Source organism: Panthera onca, chromosome A1, assembly GCF_046562875.1.
Source record: "Panthera onca isolate mPanOnc1 chromosome A1, mPanOnc1 haplotype 2, whole genome shotgun sequence".
Classification (NCBI taxonomy): domain Eukaryota; kingdom Metazoa; phylum Chordata; class Mammalia; order Carnivora; family Felidae; genus Panthera; species Panthera onca.
The window spans coordinates 153760134-153776145 of NC_138339.1; the positions used below are offsets into that span (position 1 = coordinate 153760134).

The 16012-nt window shown below is 35.9% G+C and overlaps 1 protein-coding gene across 1 annotated transcript; it reads left to right on the forward strand.

Annotated features, from left to right (window-relative positions):
• The first annotated feature begins 13048 nt into the window (after positions 1-13048).
• On the forward strand, positions 13049-13987 carry LOC132677651 (olfactory receptor 2L5). Its single transcript, XM_060629433.3, is given in 1 exon segment — positions 13049-13987. A coding segment is annotated over 1 exon segment (939 nt).
• Positions 13988-16012: the final 2025 nt, after the last annotated feature.

Below are 16012 nucleotides of genomic sequence, written 5' to 3' on the forward strand. Positions count from 1 at the left end.
TTCAGTTAATGGAAGACAGGAAACACATAAGTATATTTAAGGTATTTTCTGCAATGAAATTGTATTGTGAAACATTTTCTTAAAATATCGCAATAAAATGAATAATATTATTTTTATTATTATTTAGTTTAGTAAGTAAACATTGTGCCATAGTTTAGTGTTTTTTTACCAGAAGAATGGATATTTTGAAAATATGTCATGCCTAAATAAATTAAAGGTAGATCTCATATTTACAATATTTTAGTAATTTCCTATATGTTTTATTAAACTAATCATATTGCATTTAACTATTAAAATTGTTGGCCAGTATAATCAAAATCAACACAGAGGCTGAACAGACTTCAGGTATGTATTTACTGTGAAATTACTCTGAGCAATATATAAAATATATGATCCATAAAACTTGAGAGACACAATAATATTGATATAAATTGAATAAATATGTTTGTTTCTCTAACCACTGAATTGATCCTTAACACACCTGTGAAAACTTCTAAAGAAATCATTTGAGCTCCTTTCCCAACTTTGGCTTATGTCTATCTTGGGCTATTAGTAACTTAACCTATGTTGTCCGCGTCTCAGTTTATAGTAAGTACAAAGAAATAAAACAAGCCAAACACACAAAAAATGCTTTATATTAGATATCCAGTTAAAGAAGACATAGAATCATCATTGCTGCTGCATTTTTTGGAGGGATCTCAAATTTCAAGTATGGAGACAAAAATGTACACTCATTTGAAAAATATTCGAGAAGCTGACAGATGAAATGACTCTGTTCATCTGATGAAATTGGGCCACTGTCAGGTAACCAAGCCAGTGCATTTGTGAAAGTACAGACTGCGGAGATAATACAAGCTACAATAGTAATCTCAGTTTGCTTTTTGTTTTTTTTTTATTTTGTTTTTTTCAACTTTTTTTTTTTTTTTTTTTTATTTATTTTTGGGACAGAGAGAGACAGAGCATGAACGGGGGAGGGGCAGAGAGAGAGGGAGACACAGAATCGGAAACAGGCTCCAGGCTCCGAGCCATCAGCCCAGAGCCTGACGCGGGGCTCGAACTCACGGACCGCGAGATCGTGACCTGGCTGAAGTCGGACGCTTAACCGACTGCGCCACCCAGGCGCCCCTGTTTTTTTTTTTATTTTGAATAATCATACAAGAAGTGAGCATCCTCAGCAAGTGCTTGAGAAAATTTCATTTATAATCTAGTACCTTTGTGTATAAAAAGCAATACATACATTTAAGCATTTCATCAACCAGAGAATCCTATTTTTTAAATTTGATTGAAGTAAGAATAAACAACATATAATACTCTATATTTGAGTATATAGCCTTAAAAATTAAATAAATGAATCGATTACTTGAAACTCGTACATTGTTTTAAGACATCACATTCTTTTTAAATTTAAAATGTGGTATTGTACAATTCTGAGAATCAATCTGATGATAATGATTGTGAAATGATATTGAAACATAGTAAAATTGATAATAATGGCTACTGGTGATATTGTCTATGAACACTGAATTTGTGAGGAATAATATATGAGCTTACTCTTAACTATACCATATTCTGGAGGATAATTGATAAAAATTATGATACTCTATTCTTAAATATATAATAAATGTTTATATATAAATTAAAATGGTACTTCAAATATAAGAATTTTGTTTTGGTAATAATTGAACCAAGACCTTTTGAGAAAAAAAGTTGAAGGACAAACAATATTCTTTAAAAGAATGGAGAATTCATTTTATCCACTGCCTATGAAGCATCTTCTGGAAATGGGGAAGATTGCAGCCTCGTCAAGAATGCTTTAAAGAGAAGGAGAGAGGGAAGATGGCGGCGTAGGAGGCCACTGGGCTCACCGCGTGTCCTGCTGATCACTTAGATTCCACCTACACCTGCCTAAATAACCCAGAAAACCGCCACAGGATTAGCAGAACGGAGTCTCTGGAGCCAAGCGCAGAAGAGAGGCCCACTGAAGAGGGTAGGAAGGGGGGCGAGCCGGTGCCCGCTCCACGGACTGGCGGGAGGGAGCTGGAGCGGAGGGGCGGCTCCCCGGCCAAGCAGAGCCCCCGAGTCTGGCTGGCAAAAACGGAGGGGCCAGACAGACTGTGTTCCGAGAGCAAGCGCGACTTTGTGTCTGGGAGGTCATAGGTTAACAGCTCTGCTCAGAAAGCAGGAAGGCTGGAGGACAAAGGGAGGGAGAGTTGCTGAGCCCGGGGACAACAGAGCTCAGTTTGGCGGGGAACAAAGGCGCTCTCCAGTGCCATCTCCCTCGCCCATCCCCCAGCCAAAATCCCAAAGGGAACCAGTTCCTGCCAGGGAACTTGCTCGCTCCTCGCAAACGCCCAACACTGTGCTTCTGTGGAGCCACCCCTCCAACATCGGGTCTGACTCCCTCCCGCTGCCACAGGGCCCCTCCTGAAGTGGACCACCTAAGGAGAAGTGAGCTAAGCCTGCCCCTCCTGCCCTGTGCACCTTGCCTACCCACCCCAGCTAATATGCCTGATCCCCAGCACCACAAGCCTGGCAGTGTGCAAGTAGCCTAGAAGGGCCTTGCCACCCCACAGTGAATCCCGCCCCTAGGAGAGGGGAAAAGAAGGCAAACACCAGTCTGACTGTGGCCCCAGTGGTGGGCTGGGGGCAGACATCAGATCGGACTGCGGCCCCACCCACCAACTCCAGTTATACACCAGAGCACAGGGGAAGTGCCCTGCAGGTCCGCACCACTCCAGGGACTATCCAAAATGACCAAACGGAAGAATTCCCCTCAGAAGAATCTCCAGGAAATAACAACAGCCAATGAACTGATCAAAAAGGATTTAAATAATATAACAGAAAGTGAATTTAGAATAATAGTCATAAAAGTAATCGCTGGGCTTGAAAACAGTATAGAGGACAGCAGAGAATCTCTTGCTACAGAGATCAAGGGACTAAGGAACAGTCACGAGGAGCTGAAAAGCGCTTTAAACGAAATGCAAAACAAAATGGAAATGACCACGGCTCGGATTGAAGAGGCAGAGGAGAGAATAGGTGAACTAGAAGATAATGTTATGGAAAAAGTGGAAGCTGAGAGAAAGAGAGATAAAAAAATCCAGGAGTATGAGGGGAAAATTAGGAACTAAGTGATACACTAAAAATAAGTAATATACGCATAATTGGTATCCCAGAGGAAGAAGAGAGAGGGAAAGGTGCTGAAGGGGTACTTGAAGAAATTATAGCTGAGAACTTCCCTGAACTGGGGAAGGAAAAAGGCATTGAAATCCAAGAGGCACAGAGAACTCCCTTCAGACGTAACTTGAATCGATCTTCTGCACGACATATCATAGTGAGACTGGCAAAATACAAGGATTAAGAGAAAATTCTGAAAGCAGCAAGGGGTAAACGTGTCCTCACATATAAAGGGAGACCTATAAGACTCGTGACTGATCTCTCTTTTGAAACTTGGCAGGCCAGAAAGGCTTGGCACGAGATCTTCAGTGTGCTAAACAGAAAAAATATGCAGCCAAGAATCCCTTATCCAGCAAGTCTGTCATTTAGAATAGAAGGAGAGATAAAGGTCTTCCCAAACAAACAAAACCTGAAGGAATTTGTCACCACTAAACCAGCCCTACAAGAGATCCTAAGGGGGATCCTGTGAGACAAAGTACCAGAGACGTCGCTACAAGCATGAAAACTACAGACATCACAATGACTCTAAACCCGTATCTTTCTATAATAACACTGAATGTAAATGGATTAAATGCGCCAACCAAAAGACATAGGGTATCAGAATGGATAAAAAAACAAGACCCATCTGTTTGCTGTCTACAAGCGACTCATTTTAGACCTGGGGACACCTTTAAGATTGAGAGTGAGGGGATGGAGAACTATTTATCATGCTACTGAAAGCCAAAAGAAAGCTGGAGTAGCCATACTTATATCAGACAAACTAGACTTTAAATTAAAGGGTGTAACAAGAGATGAAGAAGGGCATTATATAATAATTACAGGGTCTATCCATCAGGAAGAGCTAACAATTATAAATGTCCTTGCGCCGAATACGGGAGCCCCCAAATATATAAAACAATTACTCATAAACATAAGCAACCTTATTGATAAGAATGTGGTAATTGCAGGGGACTTTAACACCCCACTTACAGAAATGAATAAATAATCTAGACACACGGTCAATAAAGAAACAAGGGCCCTGAATGATACATTGGATCAGATGGACTTGACAGATATATTTAGAACTCTGCATCCCAAAGCAACAGAATATACTTTCTTCTCGAGTGCACATGGAACATTCTCCAAGATAGATCATATACTGGGTCACAAAACAGCCCTTCATAAGTTTACAAGAATGGAAATTATACCATGCATACTTTTAGACCACAATGCTATGAAGCTTGAAATCAATCACAGGAAAAAGTCTGGAAAACCTCCAAAAGCATGGAGGTTAAAGAACACCCTAGTAACGAATGAATGGGTCAACCAGGCAATTAGAGAAGAAATTAAAAAATATATGGAAACAAACGAAAATGAAAATACAACAATCCAAACGCTTTGGGACGCAGCGAAGGCAGTCCTGAGAGGAAAATACATTGCAATCCAGGCCTATCTCAAGAAACAAGAAAAATCCCAAATACAAAATCTAACAGCACACCTAAAGGAAATAGAAGCAGAACAGCAAAGGCAGCCTAAACCCAGCAGAAGAAGAGAAATAATAAAGATCAGAGCAGAAATAAACAATATAGAATCTAAAAAAAACTGTAGAGCAGATCAACGAAACCAAGAGTTGGTTTTTTGAAAAAATAAACAAAATTGACAAACCTCTAGCCAGGCTTCTCAAAAAGAAAAGAGAGATGACCAAAATAGATAAAATCATGAATGAAAATGGAATTATTACAACCAATCCCTCAGATATACAAACAATTATCAGGGAATACTATGAAAAATTACATGCCAACAAACTGGACAACCTGGAATAAATGGACAAATTCCTAAACACCCACACTCTTCCAAAACTCAATCAGGAGGAAATAGAAAGCTTGAACAGACCCATAACCAGTGAAGAAATTGAATCAGTTATCAAAAATCTCCCAACAAATAAGAGTCAGGACCAGATGGCTTCCCAGGGGAGTTCTACCAGATGTTTAAAGCAGAGATAATACTTATCCTTCTCAAGCTATTCCGAAAAATAGAAAGGGAAGGAAAACTTCCAGACTCATTCTATGAAGCCAGTATTACTTTGATTCCTAAACCAGACAGAGACCCAGTAAAAAAAGAGAACTACAGGCCAATATCCCTGATGAATATGGATGCAAAAATTATCAGTAAGATACTAGCAAATCGAATTCAACGGCATATAAAAAGAATTATTCACCATGATCCAGTGGGATTCATTCCTGCAATGCAGGGCTGGTTCAACATTCGCAAATCAATCAACGTGATACATCACATTAACAAAAAAAAAGAGAAGAACCATATGATTCTGTCAATCGATGCAGAAAAGGCCTTTGACAAAATCCAGCACCCTTTCTTAATAAAAACCCTTGAGAAATTCGGGATAGAATGAACATAATTAAACATCATAAAAGCCATTTATGAAGCCCACAGCTAACATCATCCTCATGAAACCCATGGGGGAGGGGAAGGAAACAACAACAACAACAAAAAAAGAGGTTAGAGTGGGAGAGAGCCAAAGCATAAGAGACTGTTAAAAACTGAGAACAAACTGAGGATTGATGGGGGGTGGGAGGGAGAGGAGGGTGGGTGATGGGTATCGAGGAGGGCACCTTTTTGGATGAGCACTGGGTGTTGTATGGAAACCAATTTGACAATAAATTTCATATATTAAAAGAAAAGAATGCTTTAAAGAAGCATAGATAATGGAAATTAGAGCGTGCACTTGTTGTGATGAGCACTGGGTGATATATGGAATTGTTAAATCACTATATTGTACAACAGAAACTAATATAGCACTGTATGTTAACTATACTGGAATTTAAAAATTACAGTAATAAACAAAACATAGGTAACATGAATTATATTTTTCAGAAGTAAAAATGTTTTCACTCAAGGGCAGGATGTGATCATATAGGTATTGATTACATTGCTTTCATTAACTTCTTTGGTAGTATTTGTGACAGTTTGGATTGAAATTACTTAGACTTAAAGTGGTCAGTTTAGGAAATAAGTGATGTATGTGAGAGATGGTTAGGAAATAGAAGATTTGAAAGGGAGTTTGGGCTTGAATGAACAGATACTCTTTTCCCAATGTTGTTCAGCGCCAATGGTAGAATGTAAAACAGATTACAAAAGTGACTTTGGAGCTGACTCACAAATTGCTCTCTGGATGGGAAATGAGGTAAGGCTCATAATGAAGTAAGCTTTGGAGGTGCTCAAGTGAGAATTAAAGAAGAACCCTAACACCTAAGGGTACAAGTCCTCAATAAGGTTTGTAGAGACATTGTTTATTGTATTTGTTTATTATATTGTTTATTATATTTGCATGATTGACGGGTGCTTAAATGGCATCCGTGGTAATCTTAATGGCATTTCCTACTTGCTTTGTTTTCTCTGCAGAAATTCGCTCTTTCTAATTAAAACCTAGAAATTACTTGTCTAGACTTTATATGAAATTACACAACACAAAACAGGTATCCCTCGCTTTTTTTAAGTTTGTGTGATGCCAATTTGCTTTTACACAGAAGACTGACTTTAGTGCTGTTCTCGCTAACCCAAATAAATCAGAAAAAGGTTTTCACTTTTCCAGAAAAAAGGAAGGCCAAAGGTGAAATTAGCATTCGGTGTTTATTTAGCAGCCAGCCCATATAAAGGCAGCGTGCACCTGGATCCGTGAGAGTGGCACTGGCAAGCTGCTTCCCTAGGACTGCATTAACAATACCAGCATCCTGTATAGTTTTGAACTGTGCCTGTAAGCACTTGTTTTCCGTGATTTGTTATGAACGCCCATTAGCAAGAGGTGTACTAAGGTATCCAGGAGTGGTGATTATTTTTTATTCTGACAATAATGAAAACGTTTTCTATATATTAATGGGAATTGTGTCTTCACTTTGTACACTTTCAGCTTATGAAATATTTTATAGAAGCGCTCTACCTTCAGAGAGCAAGGGGAATTTGCAACTAGTGAGTGTAAAAAAAAAAAGTCTAGGAGCACCTGGATGTCTCAGTAGTTAAGCATCTGACTTTGGCTCAGGTCATGATCTCACAGTTTGTGATTCAAGCCCCACATCAGGCTCTGTGCTGGCAGCTCGGATACTGCAGCCTGCTTGGGATACTCTCTCCTTCTCTTTCAGCCCCTCCTCACTCACTCATGCTATCTCTCTCTCTCTCTCTCTCTCTCTCTCTCTCTCTCTCAAAAATAAATAAACATTTAAAAATTTAAAAACAAACGTCTAATAGTGTGTGTGTGTGTGTGTGTGTGTGTGTGTGTGTACGTGTGTGTAAGCTTTGAAAGACAACTTTGGGAAATACTCCAAGTAACCATGGTTTTACTTATGTTAATCCGTGTTTTTTAAACACAAGCTATGTGAAAGTGAAGTGTTTACCCTTTAACTTTCACATATATTTTTTTTATACTTCTTGTGCACATTAATTAGTTCCAGTAGGGGGGCGGGGGATATCTGTGTTAACAACTTTGGAGATTTTGTGTGAAGATCCAAGGAGTATAACATATGGAAACAACTTGAAATTTTTATCATGCATGTAGTGGATGAAAATGAAGTGGGGGCACCTGGGTGGCTCAGCTGGTTAAGCGTCCAAGTTAAGCTCAGGTCATGATCTTGTAGTCTATGAATTTGAGCCCAGAGCCAGGCTCTATGCTGACAGCTTAGAGTCTGGAGGCTGCTTTGGATTCTGTGTCTCCTCTTCTCCCTATGCCCCTCCCCTGCTCACGTTCTGCCTCTCTCTCTCAAAAATAAATAAATAGTAAAAAATTTCTTTTAAAAACAAGGAAAAAGAAAAGTGGAGTGAAAATAAGTAATTGTGATGACAATGATAATGATAAAGATGCTAAAATTTATGGCTATTCTTCAGAGATAAGTTATAGCCAAATATGCACTATGTTTTCCTTATTTTTCATCTCATAGGTAACTTGCAATATCCCAGTTTCTTTATATCTGTTCCACGTAAGTGTACAGCCTCTAATAGTTAAATTCTTTAATCCACTATCGCATTTCCCATAGTAGGGGAGCTAGAAGCACATCTAACTTTAAACCTAAACTCTCCAGGGTATGTGTAAAATGAAACAAAATAAATCAATTCTCACTGCAAAACAAAATTTGAAAGACAGTTCTTTTAATCAGTTTCTATTATCTGCCTACCAAATTACCTACTAATGCTGATTCACCTTTGTGGAATTTTAAGGACTTGTATGGATTGGAATCACACAAGCATGCACCTACACAGATATGCATTGTGTATTCTAGATCTCTTTATACTCTAAAAACGTATAGTTCCTCTTAAAACTGAAAATTCACGTGTCTTGAATATTAAATACTGTCATTAAAATTCCCAATTCACTAAAGTATTGCAAACTATGTACTCTTTGTCCTTTTAGTACAATCTGTTTTGTGGAAACCCTTGAAAGGCTGTGAAATCTCCTGTAGATTTCCCTGAGACGATACTGTGGAGAATTACCCTGACCTAGATCCCAGAGGACCCTCTTCTGGATCATCTGATTCTATATTCTATAAAAGCCATTTTACAATACTTAAAATTTTACAACCGATGGCTATGCAAAAGAATTCTGCTTTTAAAAATAATTCCTGCTATAGACATGGACATCGAGGAAGGATCAGCCGGCTTTTAGGAACGAAGATCCACTTTACCTACCTAATGCATTCAAAGTCCTCCTGGGAAAACTGACCTGTTAACTTGGTTCACTGGTTTTCCAGACTGCCAGGTGAATAAAAAATGACATTTTGGGGGAGAGCCCACATTTTTAGGGTATTACAGGGATCTTGAGAAAAGACAAAGTAATTCAAATTTCTGTGAAACTTGGTGGAGAGTATCTTATGCTTTACAGGTTCCTAAAAGTCTGATCTGATTTCTTTTCCTGCAAAGCCAAATTATGGAGGGGGCTTAGGGAAATGCATATTTGCTCTGTACCTCTGTAAATGATCGGCCTTACTGTGTAATTAAGAATGATTTTTCTTTGAGAATAGTTTTGATCAAACGTGAAGAGTACAGGGCATGAAAATCCATGCCTTAGTGGCAAATTCTGTATTAATCTAGTTTCGACAGGACACTCCTTCATGTTTCTCAACGCTATCACTAGGTCACTGCACAGACGTGAATAAGTCACTACCTAACTCTGTGATTTCGTTCATCTTTTGATAATGAGAAATAGTTTTAACAAGCATATTTTCTGTAAATGTATGAATCAGCCACATGAGGCTTTTCAGTATTTAATTTTCAACTCCAATATGAACATAGGATAAAAGGTCTGCAATAATATTGATGCATATTGGCTTTAAGAGATGGTAATAGTTTAATTCATTTTGAACTTGTACAGCATTTGGAAGATTTTCCTCATTATGTAGAGTATGGACATCTACAATATAAATTACAAAGGAGATAATATGGCTGTGCCTTTATAAGCAAGGACACTTTTACATTGGGAACAGAGCAAGAATTGAATTTTATGTAAAGGTTTTAGAGAACATTGTTATAAGACAATGTGTGTGGTCATAGTGCAGTAAAACCAATATATCCGAGAAAATAGGAGAATATGTCCAAATAAGTAAACAGTTATTGGTAATATGATTTTATTCATGTTTCAAAGAAGCTTTCACATGCATTCTTTACTTTACCACCTGTATGGCATTTCTAACTTAACAACATTAATTTATTCTTCCTTTTTCAGTGTGTGTGTGTGTATGCGTGTGTGTGTATGCGTGTGTGTGTGTGTGTGTGTGTGTGTGTGTTGGTGGATAAAAATTGACCCGGTCTTATTTCAGATTTATTACCTCAAAATATTTAATATTTGAGTGATAATATGGGGAAGGCTTTTAGAGAAATGAGGATAAATAGATAGATAGATAGATAGACATATAGACAGAGATAGAAATAGATGCATACATACATACATACATACATACATACATACAATGATGACAGATAGGAAATCCAGTTATTCAAGTATATGTATTTAGTTAAAGCTGCATAGAATCTTTGCAACTCAATTTTGTCATGAATAAAATATCAGTGTAATATCAAATTCAAGAGGTATATCCAAGGTCAGGATCAAATATAATTAATTCTGGCACATACTCTGACACATTCCAGTTACCAATTTATTTTTGTACCACTATTTTCTCTTTCCTGTAGGACCTGAAAAACATTCTAGGCTTGTTTCTTCTGTTCACTATGAAATATCATCAGAATGTTTTCTGATATTCTTTCCTCCTATGTACACTTGTTATAAATGCTGATGCCTAGAATGCAATTTTTAAGGAAATCTGAGGAATTAAAGAGATGGAAAATGTCTTGTAAGTAAGCTAAATATAGGCTATTTATTGTTATTCCAATGGCTAAAATCAACCTACAGGGAATAAAAATAAGTTATTGGATTTATTTTTACCTAAGAAAAATTGTTCTCTCTACTTGAGACCCTGAAATTTCCAAGGCTGTTACTCAAGAGTTCAATATGCTTCAATGTCAGATTCAGGGGTCCTTTAAATGATGTCCCATGACAGGATATTAGAACAATGCAACATGAGTAATAAAATATTCTCATCTTAGAACAAAAAAAAAGTGTTCATCTGGCAGTCATGATACACAGCATCAAATACCAGATATGATGTGACATTAATTATTTGTTTTCTGTGCTGATTTTTTACACCTTTAGAGTGGAATAATACTAACTACCTCATGGTAAATTCATCACAGAGAGCCTTATATAAAATGTATGTGGTAAGAGTGATCATAATTTTATTGGTAATTTCAAATATTATATTTTTTTCTTGTCAATCATTAAAATACTAATATAAATGGTATCCTATGGAAAATGGTATAATATGTGATACATTGAATCCAAATGGCATTTATGGAAAAAAATTGCTCTCCCACTCTTTCCTTTGCAATTTTTCGGAGGCCACACTTTATACAAAGGTCAATTGCACTGCACATATCCTGGTCCTTGTTGTAGGTTGCAAACATGAAATAATTTAGGTACACTTATATTCTACTTCTGAATTTTTGATGGGAGTAAATACATACATATATATTTATTATATAATAAAACTTACCATTTTATTTTTAAGTGTACATTCCAATGACATTAATGAAACTCATATTATTGCTTAATCATTACCATCATCATCCCCAAAATTATATCTTGCCCAACTGTAACTCTACACCCATTAAGTATTAACTCCCCATTTCTCCTTCCTCTCAGGCCCTCTTAACCCCCATTCCACTTTCATTTCTATGAATTTGATTACTCTGGGTACCTTGTGTATGTTAAACCATGCATATGGCTTCCTTTGATTGGTTTATTTTACTTAGTATAATATCTGGATTCTTCATTTATCTTGTAGCATATAACAGAATTTTCTTCCTTTTAAAAAGCGAATGATTATATATATATATATATATGCATTAAATATTCAGATTATGCTATTATATAATATATTATGCTATTACATAATATATAATTATTATATAATCATATATACTATATAATGTAATATTATATAATAAATGATATATTATAATTATATTATAACAATATATATTATATAATTGGTATTATATATAATATATAATATATAATATATAATATATTAGCATATATATAATATTTATAGCATATATAATGGCATAATATATAATATGATATATATGTTATATATTATATATATGATGCTATTATATAATACTATATATAATATGCATATATATTATACATATATATACATACACACACACACACACACACATATATACACACACACACACATGCTGTATTTTGTTTGTTCATTTTTTGTCTGTCAGTGGGCACTTTTGTTGCTTACACTTTGTAGTTATTGTGAATAAAGCTGCTATAAACATGGGTGTACAAATATCTATTCTAGACTCTGATTGCATTTCTCTTGGACATGTACTCAGAAGTGGTATTGTTCTATCATATGGTAATTCTATTAAAATTGATAATAAGGGCTACTGCTTATATTGTCTATGAACTACTGCTCTGGATTTGTGATGGATACTACATGAGTCGGCTCTTAACTAGACCATATTCTGGAATATGATTGATAATAACTATGATACTCTATGATAAAATATATAAGAAATGTCTATAAACATATGGTTATTGGGAAACTCTAGCAGATTTATGGAACCTGCCATGACTATGGTGTATAGATATTAAGTTGAAGAGTCGACCCTAACCGTATCATTCAGAAGGAAGAAGAGAAGATTTTGTATCATTGGTACTTGACATCAAGTATTCATTCACAATTTCAGAACATGTGAACCAAATAGTGTTACCTGACTTCAAGGATGTTTTATTTGATATTAGTATGCAAAGAGGACTCAAGAAATAAATATTATTCCTCAACATAAGCTGATAGGCTGCTGCAGTTTTAGAAGTAAGTCTTAGATATAAAAGAAAAATGATCCTTTATGGGTCGCAAACATTATTCTTAAAATAACTGTACAATGTATGCATTTATGTTGATTTTATGTGCATGCATTTTGAATAAGCATATGATTTTGGCAATACTTGTGTATGTTTACGTAAGCTAAATGTATGTATCCTGATAAATTCTTAGTGAATATATGTTTTTTTAATGACATTAAAGGTTTCTTAGAAAAGATTTAGGCTACTAATGCTTGCATCTTCAAATTTTAATCTCTAGGTCAAAAAATAATTTGTTGTGTTTTTTGTTTTTTTTTTTTACAAAATAGAAACATTCAGTTATTTACTTAAGCACTGTAAGATTTTAGATACTACACAACTAAAAAAAAAGCTTCATATTCTGTGATTGACTGACTTTTCTATCTGCCTTCAGGAAAATTGCATCAATGCCCCATGGAAAATTATACTCAAACATCAACTGATTTCATTTTATTGGGGTTGTTTCCACCATCAAGAATAGGCCTGCTCCTTTTTATTCTCATTGTCCTCATTTTTCTAATGGCTCTGTTTGGCAACCTGTCCATGATTCTACTCATCTTCCTAGACACCCGTCTACACACACCCATGTATTTCTTACTTAGTCAGCTCTCCCTCATTGACCTAAATTACATCTCCACTATTGTTCCCAAGATGGCTTTCAATTTTGTGTTTGGAAACAAGTCTATCTCCTTCATTGGGTGTGGTTTTCAAAGCTTCTTCTTCTTGACTTTAGGAGGGGCAGAAGCATTGCTCTTGACATCTATGGCTTATGATCGTTATGTGGCTATTTGCTTTCCTCTTCACTATCCCATTCGTATGAGCAAAAAAGTGTGTGTGTTGATGATAACAGGATCTTGGATAATGGGCTCAATGAACTCCTGTGCCCACACTGTATATGCCCTCCATATCCCTTATTGTCGATCCAGGTCCATCAACCATTTCTTCTGTGATGTCCCAGCCATGTTGACTCTGGCTTGCATGGACACTTGGGTCTATGAGTACACAGTGTTTGTGAGTACCACCCTCTTTCTTGTGTTTCCTTTCATTGGCATTGCATGTTCCTATGGCCGAGTTCTCCTTGCCATCTGCCGCATGCACTCAACAGAAGGGAGGAAGAGGGCCTATTCAACCTGCAGCACACACCTCACAGTGGTAACTTTATGCTATGTATCTTTTGCTTACACTTACCTACGCCCATGATCGCTGAGATCTCCAGCAGAGGACAAGGTTCTGGCTGTCTTCTACACCATTCTGACCCCAATGCTCAACCCTATCATTTACAGCCTGCGAAACAAGGAGGTGATGGGAGCCCTGAGAAGAATGATTCAGAGAATCTGCTTTTTGAAAATGTAGACAAAGCTTTTTGCATATGTACCCAAGACTTGGGTATAAGTCCCTTCATCAGTGTACAGTAATTGTAAAATATTATTTTATTCTTGGATCACAAGGACTAGAATCACAAGAAAGTCACCTCATGTCTGGACAAAATTGTCTCTCAAACATATATGTAATTTTAAGCCTTCTCTTTTTTATCTTTATGATGCTTTTTCTCGTGACTTTCAAATGCACTCATTTTTTGCTAATAGGTTCCCAATGAAAATGGTTCTTTTTCATGTGGAAATGAACATGGAAACTGTTTAACTGAAGCTGTCATTCAGCATAACAGTTCTACTATTTTACATTTATTTTCCAAAATACATAAAGAGAAAAATAAATGTTTCTTGAATGTCTAGATCTAAATAATGTCAGAAACCGTCTTGTTCTTCCCATTGTAGACTCAATGACTTATCTATGTATGTTACCTTTTTTTTTTTTTCCACTATATGCTAACTTGGCTTTAGAAAGATGTAGGTGAGACTTCATCAGGGATTCTAAAGTCCTAGACCATCCTGAATAAACTATAACAAGTTTATGCTTCTTTTATGGAAGTGAATCCTAGGAAAATGATTTCATCTCAGGTATCCCTCAAAATCAAGTATTAAGACTTGGATGTGCCATAAGAGATGAAGAAACTTTGAGGTTAGTTATAATCTGAGTGGATCAAAAGTTGAGTGTAGCTATTAGGAATTAGGGGGTTCAAGGACATTCCCATTACCACCCCCGACACTTATCACATACTCAGTAGTCACTGCTATCCTTGTATTCGCTCATGCCTCTCATAGGTTATTTTATTTCCCATTCGCTACATTTCAAAGTTTTACCGGAATAAGTTGGGGGAATATCAACTTCTATACGCCAATTCTAGTCATTGATAAATCACTTTTCTAAACACGTCCCGCTATTAATCTAATAAAAACTCTCAGCTCAAGTGAACTTCCTGTTCAAGTAGATTGCTAACACTTCTCATCATTGGTAAGTGAAGAAATGCTCTTTATTTTCTCAGGTTTGGTAGAGAGGAGGTAGGTCATACCCTGCATAATTTATGGGGCACAGCACAAAATGAAAGCATGAGGCCTCTTTTTCAAAAGCAGAAAGGGTGCCATCCTCTGTGCTAAAATATGAAGACTTTTTTCTTCAAAATTAATTTCTTATCTATTAAATGCAATACAAATGACAAACAGTATTTTGTGCCATAATTTTAAATGTAATAAATAGTAATACATTGTTTTGTGATGTCATCATTGGTAACATTTTTTGCCTCATTTTTCTCCAAATTAATTTCATCAAAATTTATGCTTTTAGGAACTTCATTTTTCTATCCATACAGTTGAATGTGCTGTTAGTCACTGGTGGAAATTTCAAGGCGGCAATTAATTTTTGACAATTTTTAATTTGAGAAGAGTCATTATGAGTATGTTATTGGAGGTGTTTGGAGTATTTATAAGTGGTGACCACAGTGGATCCAACGTCTGATACATTATATCCAAATGCAAATTTTAGTACATGTAGAGTTGATGTTTCTTCAGGAAAATTTTTTTCTAATAAAGTTCTCTAATAAATCAATTTCAATCCATCAATTGATATGTAAATCTGAATTTGCTTTTAAATATATATTTAATAACTGTCACTTTAATGAAACTTTCAAATTTCTGGTAATTTGTGGACTTTGTAAAAGATAGTGGAAGTCACTTCATGCTTCCAATACTCATTTATTCATTTTATTACTGTATCTCCAAATACAAGGTAAATTACTGTGATCTTTTTTCAGGTTTCTGAAATTTTATATGAAATTTTATTATTTCTATCAGTAATATTTCACATTAAATTTTAAATATTTTTAACATTGTTAAATTGCATTTCTGTTTCTGAAATTCTGGAAATTTTCTTTGCAATATTGCAGAAGTTTCTAAAACTATAAGTTTTGGATTATTTTATTAATTCTCCTAACTTCCCAATATGCTTTATTGCAATGGCAATGTGTGTACTTTTATTTGTGGT